The sequence below is a fragment of the Lingula anatina genome, chromosome 1 (assembly GCF_051362555.1).
Source record: "Lingula anatina isolate TDL-2025a chromosome 1, LinAna3.0, whole genome shotgun sequence".
In the NCBI taxonomy this organism is placed as follows: domain Eukaryota; kingdom Metazoa; phylum Brachiopoda; class Lingulata; order Lingulida; family Lingulidae; genus Lingula; species Lingula anatina.
In genome coordinates, this window is record NC_141767.1 from 22,368,225 (window position 1) to 22,387,568 (window position 19,344).

Sequence of the window (19,344 nt, forward strand, 5' to 3'; positions counted from 1 at the left end):
ATAAATAAATTATAATTAAATATATTGTTTGCACGTTATTGACAACGGAATATTAAACACGTTAGAACGATACATTTTTATTGTCATTCAATAATGGTGTAATACAATAAATGAAGACCAAAGAGGTCACAAGATTTAGCATGGTTCACTTTAGCTTGTCACGGTTGTATGGACATGTCCTATATGTCTTCTGTTACTTATCCAGCAACAATATAATATGTAAGGTAAAGCCAATTTACGAACCTAAAGGATAATAAAAGTGCAACGCAAATGATGTGCATGTTTAAGATGAGTAGGTACATGTAGGCCTACATGTAACTAAGATAACAACAAAGTAAAGAATCACTGCTTACTGATTTCAGATGTCAGGTACCGGGGCTTGATAATGACACATGGGTTATTCAGGGACCTGGCCACGAGGCACTTATCAATGCTAGCATACCTCGGGACAGGCGAGGGAAGTATGCCGAGTGCACAGTGCGGACCAGCAACGGGACCGAAGTGAAATGCTCCAATTGGGTCTATGATACATCTACATTCACAACTACATATCCCTCCCAGGTACTAAGAGAGAGGGGGGGAGGGAAAGAGAGAGGAGGTTTTTGGGGCTGGATTTCAGCGTCATCTCCAAAAGTCAAACGTTGCTTCTGGTTATTTGTTTATATAAAGAAAGCGGTGTCAGCATATGATAATAATAGTAATAATAACAATAATAACGTACAGTGATTTCATGGCGTATTTTTCTTTTCAGTTTAATTTGGTCTGCGATAAAGCCGAATTGCTATCTGTGACTTCGATGGTTTTCTTTGGTTCCGCCTTGGCGGGGGGACTGTTTCTCGGGATATTGTCCGACACGTAAGATTTCTTTCCGAATTTTCATCCACAAATATAATCACATACCAACTGTATTTGAGAGATGCTGTTTTCAGAATATATTGCACTCCTTCAAAATTTTATTTAAAACAAGTTTACTTTCTAGGGTTGGTCGCAAGACCACGCTGGTGATTGCATTACTGGGACAGGGAATCACCGGGGTTGTAGCCATATTTGCTCCCACCATTGAAGTATACATGATCATACGATTCCTGCTTGGAGCGTTTTCTTCGGGAATTTTCAATCCTTGTTTTACTTTAGGTAAAGGTTTTATTTAATCATTATATAACATTAGGTAAAAATCATTTAATCCTTGTGTTACAGTAGGTAAATATGTTGTTTTATTAAATAATCCACATCAATATTGCTAAAGCCATCTGTTCGTTCCATTGCCAATGACGACAATCACATCTTAAAACGTGCTACTACTGTTAAGAAAATTTTTATTATGTTTTTTTATCCATGAGCTTTTATGCCAACTTTTTGTATAACTCTTTGACGATTTATGGTATTTATACAAACAACATTTGGACAACAACTGTAATTGCCAAGTATGGTTTTACAAAAATCATTCCTGTTCAGCTTTGGAATTTTATGGTCCGAAACAGCGCATGGTGGCCGGTTCGGTGATAAATTTCTTCTGCGCCACTGGTGGGCCACTTACGACACTCCTGGCTTACTTTCTACGAGATTGGAGACACTTCCAGCTAGCAGTAACGCTGCCTACGTTTTTAGTACTTGTAACAATGTGGTAAGATTAATTTTATGAATGTGAGAAAAAATTTGTGAAATAGAGCAATATATGTTACATCTTGTCATAACTATGGTCATAACTATGTCATCATCTTGTATAAAACCAAGCCCCTTCCTTTTATGTTTGTACGAATTCGTATATTGAAGATCAATAAGACTGATAGGGATAGGTTTGCATTTATTCTAGTATTATCCCACGAACAGATAAGTATCTGATTAGATTGCTCTTTTCAGCATATCTTTCAGACTGTTTGGTTTGCCAAAGCGTACTGATTGTCACTATGTCGCACCATGATGAAAATGTTCCAAATAGATTAATAATGTAATACTTAGTAACTGAATGATAAAACCCCTCCTTACGAGACTAGCCAGGCAGAATAATAGTTTCTGTAATTATTTTCATGGGCAGCTTTGAAGCTTATTGTTGCAAAGTCGCTCTGATTTTAAAGGTACGTTCCTGAATCTCCGAGATGGCTTCTGAGCAGAGGAAAGAGGCGCAGAGCTGAGAAAATTCTGAGAACTGCTGCGAGAGTGAATGGACGGGTTTTGGCGCCAAATGTGTTAAAAAATGTTGTCATCGAAGAAGAGTCACCTAGCGTTAGTTTCCGGGAACTTTTCCGCGCGCCAAAAGTAATCTTAAGAATGCTGATGTTGTCCTATGCTTGGTAAATAATTTAACTGTTCTGTAGCCTATTTCGGCTTTTGTTGCTTTCCATATAAAAAAATTCTTAAGTCGCATTTTTTAAAGTGGCCCACTCATCATTTATAACGAGTAATTCGTATTTACCATACCAATGTATTGATTTAACAGACAACTTTAATTAGTACTGTATTGACTATTTCAATCTCTGTATGCACACAACCTATCGTGGTGAGTAGATAGGTCTAGTTGCTTACTGGATAATATAGACCAATGAACGTTATTTTACTATATTCCAGGTTAATAGTTGACACTACATATTATGGAATAGGACTTCATACGGGAAATCTTGGAGGCGATATATTTGTGAACTACCTTTGTCTGGGTTTAATTGAATACCCAGCCTTCGTTATCTGCTTTACCATAGACAGATTCGGGCGCAAAAAGCCTTATATTCTCTGCATGCTTCTTGGTGGACTCGCGTGTGTCTGCTCTATCTTTGTGGAATTGTACGCAAATGAAGGTAAGCAAAACCAAGTTATTTTCGTAATGTGGCATTGTTTGTTCCAGTTCTGAATTATTCCGTTATATTCAGCGTGAAAAAAATGCGATACACGTATAGGCAATAAATTGGCAAAACTAGACATTGAAAAATATCTTATTATCTTTTCCAGAATTAAAATGGTTACATGTAGTACTCGCTGTGGCTGGGAAGTTTGGAGCAGCTGCAGTGTATGGTATTCATTTCATATGGGCTGCCGAAATCTATCCCACTGTGATCAGGAACTTTGCGATGGGGGTTGGAGCCACAGTTGCTAATATAGGGACAATGGTTTCCCCATTCATTGTGGTAAGATATTTGATATAAGTTACTTGTGAGTGTGTGTGCGTGTTAACATGCATGAGTAGAGGTATTTGCGTGCACTCAACAGGTGCGAAAAATCGGTGGCATGTATGAGTACGGGTACTTGTGTGTTCTCAAGAAAATGATGCGTTGAATGAAAGAATTAACAATATTTACTTGATGATTTATTTAGAAAATATTTGTTCGATTTTTCTCACAGAGGAATATAAAAGTCGACTCTATTGGTCCAAGCACAATTCCAATGATAATATTTGGGGCGGCCAGTATTTCAGCTGCTATCTTAGTTGGGTTTCTCCCAGAAACAACAAACATCAATCTACCTGAAACTCTCGAGGACGCCCAAAACTTGGGAAGGTAATATAGTTTTGTCAATAGGAAAGACATTGCTTATCTTGTGGTTCTCAGTGATGTTTTCTCTGTTGTTAAATAAAAGTCAAATTTGAGCTCTCTTTTGTTTTACAGGTGTATCTTTTTCTGTTGCCAGTGATTTTCGAATAAGAAAAATAACTATATTTCTGACCGTTATTTATTACAGAAAGCAATCTACACATAAGAAAAAGATACGACATGACGAAGATAAGGATCTGATAGCGCAAAAAGAAACTCAACTCTAATGTGCGTTAACGCCTTGAAAGAAAGAATATAATTCCAAAGACGCCATTCAGACAATTAATGACAATTCACTGTGGACATAGAATGTTTTTGAAATACCTTCTTAGGACCTTATCGTTTCATTTATGTAATTAAATGTTTAGAGTTCGAAATGATGTCGATGACATGTTGTTGACGAGAACGTGCCTTACTTGCGCAACTGTTATCATATAGCGACTGCACATTGCAATCTAGACTTGTGTTAAATAGTTTGAAGGAAAAACTGTTTCTAAGTATTGTCTGTATCATATTATATACTTGTTTGTCATAACTTATTATTCAATAAAAAGTGAAAATGAATGAAAACATATAACTTGGAAAGTTCAGTTTAGTTACTTCGCTGCTTCTTTTCTTTCTTTTGCATTATTATATCTCGTAAAAAGCAATTTTGGGTGCGATGCAGGCATTAAAGGTTGTAACCAGCCTTCAGGACAAAGGAGAAAAATGACACAAAGAAAATCCCTCAACGGATTTTATTGTTAAGTCCATCAAGGAAGGCAAAGTCATAACACAAATTTTTACGGCTTTTATATGTCCCTTTGAAGAAAACAGAAAAATGAAATAGTCTAAAATAAACATTATGAGACTTAAGACATCATACGCAAGTTGCAAATTTTCTAAAAACAAACAAGACCAATTGGAGAATGTGAGATGGTGCTGCGACCGACTGTAATAAGGTTTAAATTTTATGTTTTTTGTGTAAGATCAGATAAATCTAGTAATTAATTTTTTTCAGTGATTTAAGTTTCAAGGCTGAGATAAGTTAAGTTTCAGCTGGACAAACAATTCTTCCGCTCGCTTACTTTTAATAATCTATTAAAGTTAAATAGACCAAAATTATTTATTGAGATTCAGTGATAACGCTTACTGGACCCCACTCACCAGCGCAACAGGTCTGGTGCAGTCATTGCGTTTGTTGCGACAGCAGTGGCCTGTATGTAGGTTACGGTCCTCGGTCAAGTTTCGGTCAGAATGTGAAGCACTGAAAAAATAGGTTTTAGCCGGGCGTCAACTGCAGCGACACCTTCGTCCAAAAACTAGGTAAGAACATTTTGAAATATGCTGGTTAATATTAATGATAGTTTCTCCATTTACACCTGTTTATATCGTTACCAAGCATCCTTTGGGCGAGTGTTTTCTCTTGCACGCCTTGTTATAGTTATAGCATAAGTTATGCATGGCTGGATATTACAATACTGACTATATATGCAAAACGATAACGTTTACCATGCTGTGTAAACAACAAGCATGCATTACCACACTACTGATATTATCCTCACTTTATTAATTTGAAGGCATTTCTACTGTAATGCATCAGTATTTACAAAATTACAAGCGTGGTGTAATATACATTAACAGTACCTGAACAGTATATTTTTGTTACACTTTTCAGTGGTCAGTTCTACAGTATAATGATTGTTGTGAAGGGAATGCAAAAGTGCCTGACTTAATATTTAGGTGCAGTGTTGCGTTGATTACAAACTTGAACTTACAGTCTCTACTGATAACTCTGTTAGTGTTTCCATAGGACACCTGTGTGGGAATATGCATAAAATTTGCATGCATATAACAGCAACAGTATACTCCTAAACCATTTCTACTGGTTACTTAAACAACTAATATCTAAAATAAAGTCAACTTGCCAAGTCATAAAAGTCAAATTAATTCCTTGTTCTGCAAAAAAAGAAAAAAAAATGCTTCATAGAAGTACAAAAATGTTGAATTTCTTCACAGATTGGGAATACAACGTTGGTGTTTAGTCACACTTAATTATACAACTGTATGCTTTCAGAAAAACAATGGGCAACAAATCGCACAAAGGAACTGTGATTTCAGCTGGACCAGGAGGCAGTCAGCAGGCACAGGGAACAGCAGTGCAACAGCGACCATATCTTGGATCACAATGTCAGTACTACTTCCTGGAGATGTCAGTGCCCTTTCGGCAGAATGTATTACAATTTACACATGGTCATAATATGATCAGTACCAACATAGACAGCTACTACCCTGCTCTAGCACAACCATATCAGCAGGGCTGGAGAATGACAACATTCTACAGGATACCAGGAGTGGCTCAGCAGCAAGGACTTTTTAGTACAGCAGTAAATGTACCTTTCCAAGGAATATTTGTCAGGCTAGCCAGTGATCCAGTGTTTTGTAGTGAACAGTATCAGCTGAAAGTGGAGAAGTCTATCATGCTTATGACAGGTTTTAGAGGAGGTAAATTAGCTTTATACACATTTTTGCAAGGGATGTCACTCATGAAAGACATGATTACCATGAAATGTTGACATGTCTGACATTTAATTTTTGTGTTGTTCAAAGGGTAACCACTGGGTAGCCATAGAAAACAAACACATTCTTTGAGATATAGACATACTCTGGAAGTATTGATCACATTCCATAATAATTTAAGTTTAAGTGGAACTAAGTTACTTTAATCTTGGCTGTTGTTTTGACACTAACTGAATATACTGGGTATATATACAACAAATTTGAAATTCTTCACTGAGTATTTTTATGTACATACCGAGTATAGCCATGCGTCACTTGTGTCTGTCGTCTGCATTGTTGCAAAGCACTTTTCACTGTAAGCTTGGAAAACTGCCTTATTATCCCCACACTTACTGGAGTAATTTATGCTAAAAGAATACAGGCAGCTTTATTGGATCATTTTTCATGGAATTAAGCATTTTTTGTGAAGTAGTCTTTTTCTCATATTTGCATTTTCAGTGATAATTAAATGTATGAGTATGAAATACTGTGTGACATTTTCTGAATGTCCATGAAATATCTCGTACATAATTGAAAATTGATGGTGTTTATGCTGTTAATCATTTTGTAATAATTGCATCAAACTTGATGAAAATCTCAATTTGTGCATAGCCATCATTAACACTATTAAAAGCAATCCATGTTATTTTTTATTCTCTAACTTCCAAGAATGATTCTGCAGATTAAATTATAGCTCCTATTGGAAAATCAAATTTAAAATCAATAAATATTAATAAGATATATTTTTATCATTTATTTTTGACAAAATTGTTTTATAGGTATCCTATCATTGACGGGGCCACAGGGTGTCCAGGGTGATATGTCAGATATCCAGATGAAGATAGCTCAGAACACTCAGCATGGTGGCAGGCTAGTATGTGTTGAGATGTCAGGACAGTATGTGACACAGGGAATGGGAGCAACTATGATGGGAGTGCCTCCAGGTATGTGACAGTTTATGTCACAGGGAATGGGAACTGTCTGGGGGGAGGGGGATGGGAGTGTCTCCAGGTAAGAGAGTGTATGTGTCAAAGCGAAAGGGGACTGCCTTAAAGGGAGTATCTCCAAGTATGACATAAGAAGTTGTTGAAGATATGATTAATTTCTTAAGTATTAAACTTTCAACACTTACTTCTTCAGCAGCAGGAGTATACCAAGGTATTCTTAAACATGCAGTTTGAATTTTCCAGGTATAGGGGTTGATGTGTTCTTTAATATGCCTCTCCATCCCAACCCAAGGCAGTACATATATCAAGCAGTCAACGTACCAATTATGGTGGACGTCACAAGTTTCTCCAGAGATGTTCAAGTCCAGTGCAATTGGGCTCTCCATTTTGACACATTCTTGCATCAAGGCTGGCGATTGGTGGAAATATTTTTGGATCATTCTTACATGCATTCTGGCGCTGTTCATACATCACACACCATGAACTCAGTGTGGTTCTTTGAAAAGCCTGCTGATACTATGAATGATCCAACCCCAGTCTATGAGGGGACAGTGATGGAGTTTCAGCATGAAATCACAACTGATATAGGAGGAACTCACGGAGAAGCTGGATGGAACCCAGTTGTACAGAGCATGGGAGCCAGCGGCTGGGAGCTGGCATGTATTCTGGCTACTCCAGAAGTATGGACAACAGGTGTTGGCAGGTACAAGACCATGAGGTTGATGCTATTTTTTCAGAGGAGAATAATCCGCTAGTCCCATGTGGTTTAAGGCCAACTTCTCCTGGTTCTACTGTACCCCTCACCCCATTCTCATAGATTAGATCGACCTACATTGGATCGACCTAACTCCCTGGGGGTTCACGCTAAATAGCTGTCAGCCGGGCGGACACGAAAGTTAATTACCCCTTAAAGCTTGTAGTAGGCGGGGACGGACACTTAAGGGGGATTATCTGACAGTAATCTAGTGAGACTCCCCGCGGTGATAGATCGATCTAAAAGTTGTGAGAACAGAGCCCCTGTTGCAGAGAGTACCAAACAATGATGATTTGAATACACTGTAGGGTGTTTAACAAAATAAGAGGTGTTTTTTGTAAAAGGGTGCAATGCATATAAATTAATATGCTGTTATGGTGTGGAAATCTCTTTTCGAATGGATAAAGAAAGATTTGTAATGTTTAATGTTTTTTTTTTCTTTTTAATACCTTGCATGTTTTCAATATACAAATGGTACAAATAGCGCATGTTAACCTTTTACATAGTTTATATTGACATATACGGTTAATTTTATTGGTCTGCAATGGTTTCTCATTTAAGACATTATTATAATATAATGTATGTTCTCTTTTTATAAATACACATTGGCATTTAGAGTTGTTACCTTTTAACAAAGTTTCTAAATTTTAGAAACATTTTATTTTATAACAAAAAGAGTGAGAAAAATCAATATGACAAACGATGTATATGGGTCATTCAGAACAGAAGATCCGAGGATCAAATATGGCGAACTCTACATGAAAGAAGTGCCGACTAATCTGCTGATGGTCTCCCCGCCTCCACATGCGCCATCCTTGCAGGGGTCTAGCAATTAAACCTCGGAGCCATGATTTAATCCGTTGAATGGTGCGTGTGAAGGCTGGAAGACCATCAGCAGATTAAAAATTAAACCAAGATCATACTTTTAGGGATCATTTCTATAGTAAAGTCTTGCATATTCGTGGATCTGTTCTGAATGGCCACAAACACACACATATCTTCATATTTCTCTGAACAATAAATGTTTTTATACATAGAACACAATCTGTTTTGTGCCTGATGATTGTAAACAGTTAAAAGCATAGAAATTAAACCAAGACCCCTTTTTTGTTTCCAATGAATTATTTCTTTTAAGTATAATGGAATGATCCAATACATAACGTACCTATTGAAGGTCGTAAAAACTCGAGTTGGGTAGCTTAATTTACAGGTAGCGAGTAGAAACCTAGGTCGCTAGGATGCTACGCGATATTTTTACATCAATTAAGTTTCTTTTTAAAAAAGCAATTTTGTCCTCATGTTTCATCATTCCAGTTGTTCAACCCCTTAAACGCTATGAAACGTCCCTGAACTTGGCTTCGATGGTTTATACTATTTTTAGAGGGACTTAATTCAACGGGAATCGTGATTTATTTAGACCGCTATATATGTCTTTCTGACATTTCGGAAAAGGAAAAGGAAATGTCAACAACCTATACTGGGTGCAGGGCCGTAGCCTCCGGGGGGGGCAGGGGGGGCAGTTGCCCCCCCTGGGATTTGAGGTGCAAAAAAAATAATCGCAAAGGTAAAAAAAAATAATTGCAACGTTGGTATCAATTCTGTGAAAAAATACACTCATGTTAAAATGCACCAGAATGCAGTATTATACATACAGTTTTAAAAAATTTTCCACACCGTGAGAGGGGGACACCCCCTCCCCCCTCGGGGGCTTCGCCCCCTTGTGTCCGCTTACTGCCCCCCTGGCATTCTGCTCAGGCTACGGCCCTGGGGTGTGGCCTATTTTCAGGGTTTTGTCGTATTTAAGATTAAATTTTGCAAACATGAGTAGCTTTGCTGAATATTTAGACATAAGAATATGACTGGATCATTTTCAAAAGTTTATAGAATATCTTTAACGTTTACATATAGTTTCTTGGTTTTAACTTGGATATAATAATGTCCAATGTTTTAATTAGCTCTTTCAATATATATTTAATAGTTTCAAGAACATCTTTTTAGTGAATTACTGTATGAAAACGAAAAATCATCAAAGGGCGCGTGGACAAGAAGCACATTCTGAAGATACCAGTAGCAGATATAGATTCTAACTTTTTGACAGGTTTTAATTGCGATTGATTTTCTGATTTTTTAGACTGCGCTGTCACATTAAGCGTAAAAAAGTGGCACGTATATAAAACCTTCGGACCAATGAACCCTTGATTAAAAAATCGATGAAAATGTTACCACTTTTCGGACCAATGAACCTTCGGACCAATGAACCTTCGGACTATCGAGACGCCCCCGTATGGGGAAATTTTCCGGTATTTAGTAACGAAGGTGTCAGCTGTTTAAGTAACGACAGTTTTAAAAATAACAACCCTTTTGGGTAATATTATCAAGTTATTAATACTAAGAATAATTAGACTTTGCTCAAGGGGTATTCCAAGATCCACGTTTATTCAACTGACACATTTTGTCCTCAACCTCGAATATATTTCAAAATGCCTGGTAACGAAGGTTTTGAAAATTACTTTTCAAGAGAATGCAGTTTGACCTATGTTTCCTGTAAAACATTTAACTGTACCGTGTCACGGTGTCACTACATGTATATATCGTCTAGTAAATCATGAACGTAACTGGACTGAAGATTTTACTAATAGCTAAAATATTGCACAATCATCAAGCAACTAAAATAGACGTAACGAAGTTTTTTTCCAACTTTTAAAAACCCGGCGCCACCGCAAAAGAAGATGTTATTGATTAATTTATTTAAAAGAAACATTCTAAACCTTTTTAGAGACGTTAGACATTATACCCGCTTTCAAACAAGATGCAGATGTTCTACTTTACTAGTAAAAATAAACTAGAAGAATGAGAGATGGTGTTGTGAACTTGTGACAGTAACTTACGTGGGCCCTACGAAGGTTTAAAGTTTAAATTTATTCCGTTTATTTTTTTAAATATGTTTTGTTTATTTATTTTTTGTGTGAGAACTGATAAATAAACGTTTTTAAGAAGCTAGACTGATGTTCGTTAAGGTCTACTTGGGACAAACAATTCTTCCGCTTGCTTACTTTTAATAATCTTTTATAAATTTTAATTGGGTCTATAGGCCTAGAGAGAGATGTAGCGTCTTTATTTCTGCACATGCGCAAACGTTAGATTCCTGTGGCTGTAGCAACTACTAGGAAGTGCGGGTGGGAGGGAAGCAATTTATCACCGACTGCTGCATACAGATCTTACGGGACCGTATAGTAAAGGGTGATGTAAGTACAATGTAGCTTAAGTTTTTTTCCAAGGATCATGACCGTAATTTAATGGAAGCAAACCCCCACTGACTGTGTATACTGTAGGCTCGATCAGTGTAAGCGGATTTTGGTACTTTTGTAGTATACCCCCCCACCCTGTAACTTCCTGAAACTTTCATTTTTCAAACATTTTTTTACATTGTCTTTTTCACCTATGTCAAAGCTGTTGAAATAAAATGTTTTTGTAATTACCTGTGGTCTTTTTATTAGTTTTAATCACGTTTAATCCACCCCATTGAAATACAATGTGAAAATTTACAATGTACCCGCAGTCAATAACTTGCCGCGTTTTAGTTGGCTAACTCTACCTTATTTTATGTGAACATAGGATTGACACATTGTATACTTGGACTTCCTCTGTGAAATTATTATGAGCTACTTGTTCACATAAAATTACCTTAGAGTTAGCCAACGAAAACGCGGCAAGTTATTGACTGCGGGTGTAAATTGAAGATTCCAACATTGTATTTCAATGGGCTGGCTTAAACGTGATTAAAACCAATAAAAATCCCACAGGTAATTACAAAAGCATTTTATTTCAACAGCTTTGACATAGATGAACAAGAAAATGTAAAAAACTGTTTGAAAAGTGAAAGTTACAGAAAGTTACAGGGTGGGGGGGTATACTACAAAAGTACTCGGATTTTTATACGACTGTCACTGCATGGTCAATTTAGCACGAAATCCGTGATCGAACATGATCCATGCGTCAGCATGTGCACTCTCTAATATATAAACTATACTCTCTGATATATAATATATATACTATACATTTTTCAGAAAACGCAACGGTCAATTCAACTGAACGTTGGAAAGCAGCAAAGTCTGATATGTACCATTGTATCACGCTCGGCTGTCACCTTGATTGGATAGTAAACGATTGTCGTAAAATCGCTAAATGATATTAAAATCGGGTACATAAACTTAAAAACCACCTAGGACAACCTCAGACTGCCACATTAATCCAATACAATGCAAAAATAAACTATAACAAGTGGTTAAAGCCTTCAAACCGAATGTCGTAAAGTCCCCATATACCTCCATAGAGACAATAAAATAGAGTAAGCTTCTGAAACAAGAAAAATCCAGTTCCAACATAATAATCGAAATAAAATACTGCCGGGCATCGGAGCGGCCTAAAACTTGGCACGCTTACCGCTAATACTGCAGGCTACATCATCCCGTCGCTCGTTTGTAAATTCCGTGCATGGCATACGCACAATCAAACCGTATATCCAAATTCCACCTCTGATGTTTGAATTGGTCCTCTCTACAATCCAATTCAGGAAATGACGGAATTTACAAACGAGCGACGGGATGATGTAGCCTGCAGTATTAGCGGTAAGCGTGCCAAGTTTTAGGCCGCTCCGATGCCCGGCAGTATTTTATTTCGATTATTATGTTGGAACTGGATTTTTCTTGTTTCAGAAGCTTACTCTATTTTATTGTCTCTATGGAGGTATATGGGGACTTTACGACATTCGGTTTGAAGGCTTTAACCACTTGTTATAGTTTATTTTTGCATTGTATTGGATTAATGTGGCAGTCTGAGGTTGTCCTAGGTGGTTTTTAAGTTTATGTACCCGATTTTAATATCATTTAGCGATTTTACGACAATCGTTTACTATCCAATCAAGGTGACAGCCGAGCGTGCATTGTATTTATTACAGCGTAACTGAAACTTACAATACGGCACTGTATTGCGCAATTTACGGAGACCCCATAAGGCTGAAAAAACACATATTTGTATCAGTACTATTATCCTGTAAATAAGTTATTGAAAAATCCAAATTTCAGCAAAAATATTATGAAAAATAAAGGTTTATGTCATGGTTTTACATTGTATGGAAAATTGAGCATGACCGCCAATACCTATATTACATTAATTTTGTCTGTTAATAGTTGTTAAAAGTGATGATTCTAGATCTAAAAAAGCAATATCAGGTCACTTTGATGCCCACTGATGGCATATTGACTTGTTAAGCAAAGGAAGTTTAGTGACATATTTTGAAATTTAAATTGTTTTCAGCTGCTTCTGTCAACTACTGCTCTTTATTTGATTACAGGTGTTAGGGGAAAATGGGCAATAAATCCCACAAAGGAACTGTAGTATCAGCTGGATCAGGAGGACACCAGGACCAGCAGGCAGTGCAACTCCCACCATATCATGGATCACCTTGCCATTATCAGTTGCTGGAGATGTCAGTGACATTCCAGAACAACATGGCTTTTAACTTTTCTCCTGGTCAGAATATGATTAGTACCAACATAGACAGCTACTACCCTGCCCTAGCACAACCATATCAGCAGGGCTGGAGAATGACATCATTCTACAGGATACCAGGAGTGGCTCAGCAGCAAGGACTTTTTAGTACAGCAGTAAATGTACCTTTCCAAGGAATATTTGTCAGGCTAGCCAGTGATCCAGAGTTTTGTAGTGAACAGTATCAACTGAAAGTGGAGAAGTCTATCATGTATGTGGCAACTTTTAGAGGAGGTAAATTATTTTTCTAAATAAGTTATAGTTATTTTATTGGTTGATGTGGTGAACTAGTAGTATTTGGCCACAGCAGCCTATGCCATTTTCCATTCAAATACTTGCAGTCCAAACATCTCAGTGTTTGGCATGTGTATCTTTTATTGTCATTGATGGGATTTTGTAAGAATATGAAATTATGAGTGAATTTGTTCCTTGTGATATTTTATCTTTTATTTTTCCTTGTGATATTTTATCTTTTCTATATAAAGAATTTAGCGAAAATTCACCCTAAAATAACATACATAACCATTCTGGGTACACTTCTAAAACTGAGAAAATGTGTTACAGTCAGTACAATCATATACTGGTACAGCTGTTTGTCATTAAACAAATAAGACTTTAAAAAAAAAAAAAAAAAATATATATATATATATATAAACTTTCACAAAAATATTTTCAGCTATTCAGATTTATAAAGACTAAATTCTAATTGGAGCTTGTATATAGATGTACTAGCATAATTTTTGTTTAAAAGATAGTTATTTGGGTTATTAGGCCTTGTTTTCAAGGTGCTTTTAGATATTTTGGATGAACATTGTCGACAGTAATGCATACTTTATTTAACCAAGGTACTTTAGTACTTATGTTTGATGAACATTAAAAAAAAAATGTTTTATAGGTATGCTGTCATTGACGGGGCCACAGGGTGTCCAGGGTGATATGTCAGATATCCAGATGAAGATAGCTCAGAACACTCAGCATGGTGGCAGGCTAGTGTGTGTCGAGATGTCAGGACAGTATGTGACACAGGGAATGGGAGCAGCTATGAGGGGAGTATCTCCAGGTAAGACAGTATTACTGGGAATGAGAGCAATTCAGAGGGGAGTATCAGCTTGTAAGTTGTACAAATAAGACACAGTGAGTGGCACAGGGAATGGGACCAGCTATGACAGGGATGCCTGCAGGCCTGAAAGTACCTTTGTGGCACTGTGTATGGGGATGGCCACGAATTAAGGTTTATAAAGGACAGCCATACATTTTTGTTCAGGGACGTTGCAATTGAAAATTGATTATGTCCCTGTTTTTCAATTTTGCTCCAACATGACAGCATTAAAAACATTTTATTTGCACATGAATATTTATTTTGAGTTGTTTCTGAGACCACATTTTGACACTATTTTACAGGGGTGTCTGCATTTGTGTAACCCATATTGCCTTTTTTTTGTATCAAGTTTTTTCAAATTCTTATAAGAAAAAGTAAAAAAAAAGGGGATAAATGGAAATGTATAATACTGTTATTCTCAAACTTGCCATTAAATTTTTTTCAGGTATTGGAGTTGATGTTTTCTTTAACATGCCCCTCCATCCCAACCCAAGGTGTTACACTTATCAAGCAGTCAATGTACCGATTGGAATCCGCTCCAAAATGGGTTTCACTCCAACTATTCAGGTCCAATGTGATTGGATGAGTCATTATGCAGCTTTTTTACAGCAAGGCTGGCGATTGGTGGAAATATTTTTGGATCAATCTTACATGCGATCAGGTGCTTTCAGTACTTCAGCCACCATGAACACAGTGTGGTTCTTTGAAAAACCAGCTGATGCTTTGAATGATCCAACCCCAGTCTATGAAGGGACTATAGTGGATTTTGAGCATAAAATAACAGGTGGTTTTGGAGGAGCTAGAGGAAGTGCTGGATGGAATCCAGTATTAGAAGACATGGGAACCAGGGGCTGGGAACTGGCTTGTATCCTAGAGACACCAGAAATAAGGACGACTGGCATTGGTCAAATCAAGATGAAGCTGTTGCTCTTCTTTCAGAGGAAGATCGTTAGGCAATATCCTGGGTCTGCAGAGGCAGCACCTCCCCCACCAGGTTTTGCTGTCCCCCCCACTGCAGAGAAGGCAGAGCCAGTGATGACTGAAAAACCAGAGCACTTTAATCAATAAGAGATGCTGTGGGAGCGTAGCTATAAATTATTCACCTTTGTGACTGCATCGAGATAGCATAATTTCATGCACAAATTGCATTCCAGACACTTTTAAATGTTAATCAAGTTACATATCAGTGTTTGGTAAAATTATTTAGGTATCTGAGGTATAATCTCATTACCTTAATCTCTAAATGTATGTTATTAAATAAAACTACCTGTAATACAATTTAATAGAATGTTTACAGTTGTGAAAGAATTGAGGCTTCATCTTTTAGCATAATTTTACATATGTAGTTATATCTTTGCCACTAAAACTCAACCAAATGCCATCATATAGTTTCAAATAGCATAACGTTAAAGAAATACCAAAGGGCATATTATGTCTTAAAAGAAACAAGTAGAAGTTGTTTATGTGTGTTACAGGGAATTTACAATCATTTCATAAATAACTTTGTTTAAATTAGTGTTTAAAAGGTCTCTAGTCAATGTAACTTAATTGGATTCAATGCATCTTGCTATAGGAATAGCTTTTACTTGTTTATTTATGTTTGTACTTCATCTTGTACATAGTTTGTAGAGATATATATTTTTTATTGTCAGAAATTGGTCAGTCACACCATTAGCTGGACTTCCTAGGCCATTTTAGGAAGCTCCAGATCTCTGCCACAAAAAAATATTGGGGTCAGTCATCAAATAGATAGGCTGCCATCTTCTAAGCAAAACACATTATGATAACAGTAGGATACAGATTGGTGTGTATGGCCATAATTAATGACAAGCATAACGGTCAGTAATGCTAGTAACATAAAGCATTGAAAGTCAGTTTTTGTACGTTTATTCTCTTCAATATATATATATATATATATATATATATATATATATATATATATATATATATATATATAGTTTGTCTTGAAACTAGGAGTAGAGGTATTTATGTCTTAGTTTTTAGAATTATGTATAAATGCTTCCATCAGTGTTGAGCACTCTGGAAACTATACACTTCATATCAATACACATTCGTAAATGAACTTCTAAGAGATGCTTAAAGGTAGTGGTTTTTCTGCAATAGTAATTTGTTTGACATTTTACTTCAAATATTTGTATTATTAATTTTTACCAACTTGTTTCTCAAACCCCTCTAACCTAAAAACGGCCTTAATAGAAAAGAAAATTGAATGACATAAAATGCATTGATAATCAAGGGGAGGTAAAGACATAAGTTTTAAACCAACATGATTATTGTATGTCACCAGTAATTAAGACAAAAAAGTTCAGTGAAAAGGAGTCACTGCTTACTATTGTCCAAAAGGTTTTTAAAAAGTAACAAAAAACATTTTTGAACTTTTGAAATCCCCCACCTCACAATTCTTATTTTCTTAAGAAAATAAGAATTGCTTGTAAAACAAGTTATTTTAAAAAATCCAACTCAAATATTTCAAAGGGAAGGAGAATCATTTTTAATATTAGATTACACTCTTTTATCAGGTTTCAAAGGAATACATATATAAAGGAATACATATATATATAAAGGATCAAAAGCTTATATTTTACAAGCATATATTATAAGTGGCATTTTAATTGTGCTTCTCATTATTTATTCACAATAAATGTGTAACAAGGAATATCATTTATGTGTTAGACCTAAATTCAAAATATTAACACTTTCAAACCAATTTTTTTTTGTCCTTACACAAGTCCATCAGTTGTATTCTTTTCCATGCAACAATTTTGTCTCTCTTCTTTATCAAACACAATTTCTCAATAAACTGTTTGAGACTGTTAGTCTGCATGAGCCACATAAGCTTTCCAAATGACCTTCACTCATTTGACTTCTAAAGAAATTTGAAACAAATTATATAACTCTTTGGGACTGATATTTGCCTGAAAATAGTTTTCTCAAAAGACATAAAAAATTGTGGATAATGTGAATGATTTTTGATACATTTTAGAATATTTTGTCAATTCTTGACCTGGGTCTTTGACACTTCAGATTATTGCCCTTGGTATCCATTAATGCTTGGTCACAGCATGAAGATGGTTGACACAGGATTTCCTGCTTGGAAGAATAAGTCTTTCAAGAAGACCTACACATAGTTCATTCTTTAAACTTCCATTCTTGTCTGCACATTGGACAAAGCTGGTTTATCTGTTGGGAGTTCAGCCATTTCACAATGCAGTGGATGTGGAAACAATGTGAGCACTGGCCCCAGACTGAAATTTTCAAAAGTAATTTTAATACCATAAATTGTAATTAGTCAAATCGATAAGACTGTGATGCATTTTGATTTCTTAATAAATTATATTCAAAACAATTGTCTTTGACATATCCTGCCCTCATTTAAACAAGAAAAAAACTTAGCAGTTAAGATTCCATTTCCACTGATTTCCACTTATTTTTAAATCAGTGAGTGAAATTTGAAATCATTATCCTTCACAAAATGTGCACTTATTTAGTTATTTTCTTTCCCTCAGTTTACCTCTGAGCAAAATCCACTGCACATACCTAGGGGACAGTCATCTCCTGGCAGTTTACAGTCGGGGCAGCATCCATCAAATGGCATTCGACATATCCCACAATTGTCATCATTGGCTATCCACTTCCAAGTTGCAACTGCAGTCCAACTGAAAATAAAACAGCAAAATATTTGACACTTTGTTCCAGTATATTTTCATATACATATACATATTTTTGTGTACCGATTTTTTAAAGGAGATCTTACCAACATGTGCAAAAATGAAATTTATTATAAACATGTTATATACAAAGGACAAGGTCTACAGAATAAAGAGTGAACAGTAAATCAGAATAATGCTACAAAAATGAGTCCTTGTTACAAACCTCTCCTACCCCAAAAAATGTAGACACATGAGCAGTTGTCCCATACATAAGGAAAATTAAGGTTTGCCTGATGAAAACATGTACCACTTGTAGCAAAACAATGGTAAGAAATCCAGGCAAAAAAAGATGCTGTATATTTTCTTTTTACTAAGTTGATCTAGATATGATATGATATAACATTTATTTTCTGAATGTTTCAGTATGCGTTTTCATGAGAAAAACAGCAGAAGTTTTAGGGAAAATAATTTTTTTATATATAACCATGGGCATCTAAATCCGAAGACCTGCTTCCAGCATCTTCATATTTCAATTTACTTTTGACTCCTCTTGTAACACTTTTAATTCGCAAATGCAAAGATGGATTACATTAATGGTTTTGCTTTGCTAAAAATCACTGAAATTGAAATGACATGATTGGGCAAAGAGGTTGGACACATTCTCGAATGGATATGCTCAACACTGTCTTCTCTCCAATTTCCTGGATGACACGATTACTAACTTACCCTAAATAAAAGGAAACACAGGGCCATGTGAACATGAAACAAAGAACCATATATTAATATAAATGTCAAAATATTAATGATAACCAATACTTTATTTTAATAATAAATAATGAATAAATAATAAAGACACTGCGCAGTAGGTAAATGCTTCAATTTTTTTTTGATAGCACTATGTTTCTTTAACTGATGTAAAAATTTCCAAGTTGCTTCAGTTTTCGGCTTAAAAGCCTACGCTTTAAGTACCTAATATGTAACTGTACGGCAGAAATACTGACAGTGAAGCTGAAGCCAGTGAAGGTCTGGCGGAGTTGACCAGTTGCAATTCATCTATTCTTTGCATATCAAAGAGCAAATAAAATTGCACTTGCGGTAAAGTTGAATATGTTTGCTACTACTTGCCTTTGATCTTGACCTTCATCAGTGTTCTCGAAATATTCCGTGTTTTAGTTGTATTTTTTCACCATTTGAAAAAAGTGCGGAAAATAAGAGATTCTATATTTAAGGTTTTAGTGTGTTACGTTAGGTGTCGCTGTGCCCAAGA

At 36.0% G+C, this 19,344-nt stretch overlaps 4 protein-coding genes and 1 non-coding gene across 9 annotated transcripts in view; 4 read left to right on the forward strand and 1 right to left on the reverse strand.

Annotated features, from left to right (window-relative positions):
• LOC106168811 (organic cation transporter protein) overlaps nucleotides 1–4,823 on the forward strand; it is a 6,341-nt gene extending 1,518 nt beyond the window's left edge. The window contains exons 2-10 of the mRNA XM_013548000.2: nucleotides 363–561; nucleotides 752–855; nucleotides 980–1,134; nucleotides 1,456–1,624; nucleotides 2,076–2,291; nucleotides 2,566–2,789; nucleotides 2,941–3,116; nucleotides 3,331–3,485; nucleotides 3,667–4,823. Of these exons, the coding sequence (XP_013403454.2) occupies nucleotides 363–561; nucleotides 752–855; nucleotides 980–1,134; nucleotides 1,456–1,624; nucleotides 2,076–2,291; nucleotides 2,566–2,789; nucleotides 2,941–3,116; nucleotides 3,331–3,485; nucleotides 3,667–3,745 (1,477 nt within the window). The 3' untranslated portion in view covers nucleotides 3,746–4,823. The remainder of the gene's footprint in view (nucleotides 1–362; nucleotides 562–751; nucleotides 856–979; nucleotides 1,135–1,455; nucleotides 1,625–2,075; nucleotides 2,292–2,565; nucleotides 2,790–2,940; nucleotides 3,117–3,330; nucleotides 3,486–3,666) is intronic.
• On the forward strand, nucleotides 4,700–8,801 carry LOC106168830 (uncharacterized). The gene is made up of 5 exons (XM_013548031.2): nucleotides 4,700–4,823; nucleotides 5,575–6,002; nucleotides 6,836–7,000; nucleotides 7,247–7,799; nucleotides 8,018–8,801. Exons 2-4 carry the CDS (start codon nucleotides 5,582–5,584, stop codon nucleotides 7,756–7,758), a joined length of 1,098 nt encoding a protein of 365 aa, XP_013403485.2. The 5' UTR covers nucleotides 4,700–4,823; nucleotides 5,575–5,581; the 3' UTR covers nucleotides 7,759–7,799; nucleotides 8,018–8,801.
• On the forward strand, nucleotides 8,671–8,771 carry LOC147764114 (small nucleolar RNA U3). The gene has a single exon (XR_015332599.1). It is a non-coding gene; the product is annotated as a small nucleolar RNA U3 (small nucleolar RNA).
• A 2,084-nt stretch (nucleotides 8,802–10,885) lies between the features above and the next one.
• On the forward strand, nucleotides 10,886–17,088 carry LOC106168829 (uncharacterized). Of its 2 annotated transcripts, none has more exons than XM_013548030.2 (4): nucleotides 10,886–11,002; nucleotides 13,111–13,541; nucleotides 14,203–14,367; nucleotides 14,852–17,088. In XM_013548030.2, the coding sequence occupies exons 2-4, from the start codon at nucleotides 13,124–13,126 to the stop codon at nucleotides 15,472–15,474; spliced, it is 1,206 nt and encodes a 401-aa protein (XP_013403484.1). In that variant the 5' UTR covers nucleotides 10,886–11,002; nucleotides 13,111–13,123; the 3' UTR covers nucleotides 15,475–17,088. The 2 variants fall into 2 exon arrangements, with proteins under 2 accessions (XP_013403484.1, XP_086859048.1); XM_087002922.1 differs by lacking the exon at nucleotides 10,886–11,002 and adding an exon at nucleotides 11,543–11,560.
• Nucleotides 16,895–19,337, reverse strand: LOC106168831 (anaphase-promoting complex subunit 11). 4 transcript variants are annotated; one of them, XM_087002926.1, is made up of 4 exons: nucleotides 19,202–19,337; nucleotides 18,804–18,827; nucleotides 17,939–18,083; nucleotides 16,895–17,672 (listed from the first exon to the last, which is right to left on the reverse strand). In XM_087002926.1, the coding sequence occupies exons 1-4, from the start codon at nucleotides 19,219–19,221 to the stop codon at nucleotides 17,628–17,630; spliced, it is 234 nt and encodes a 77-aa protein (XP_086859052.1). In that variant the 5' UTR covers nucleotides 19,222–19,337; the 3' UTR covers nucleotides 16,895–17,627. The 4 variants fall into 4 exon arrangements, with proteins under 4 accessions (XP_086859052.1, XP_086859050.1, XP_086859051.1 ...); XM_087002924.1 differs by having other exon boundaries at nucleotides 17,965–18,083; nucleotides 19,202–19,329; XM_087002925.1 differs by lacking the exon at nucleotides 18,804–18,827 and having other exon boundaries at nucleotides 17,965–18,083.
• Nucleotides 19,338–19,344: the final 7 nt, after the last annotated feature.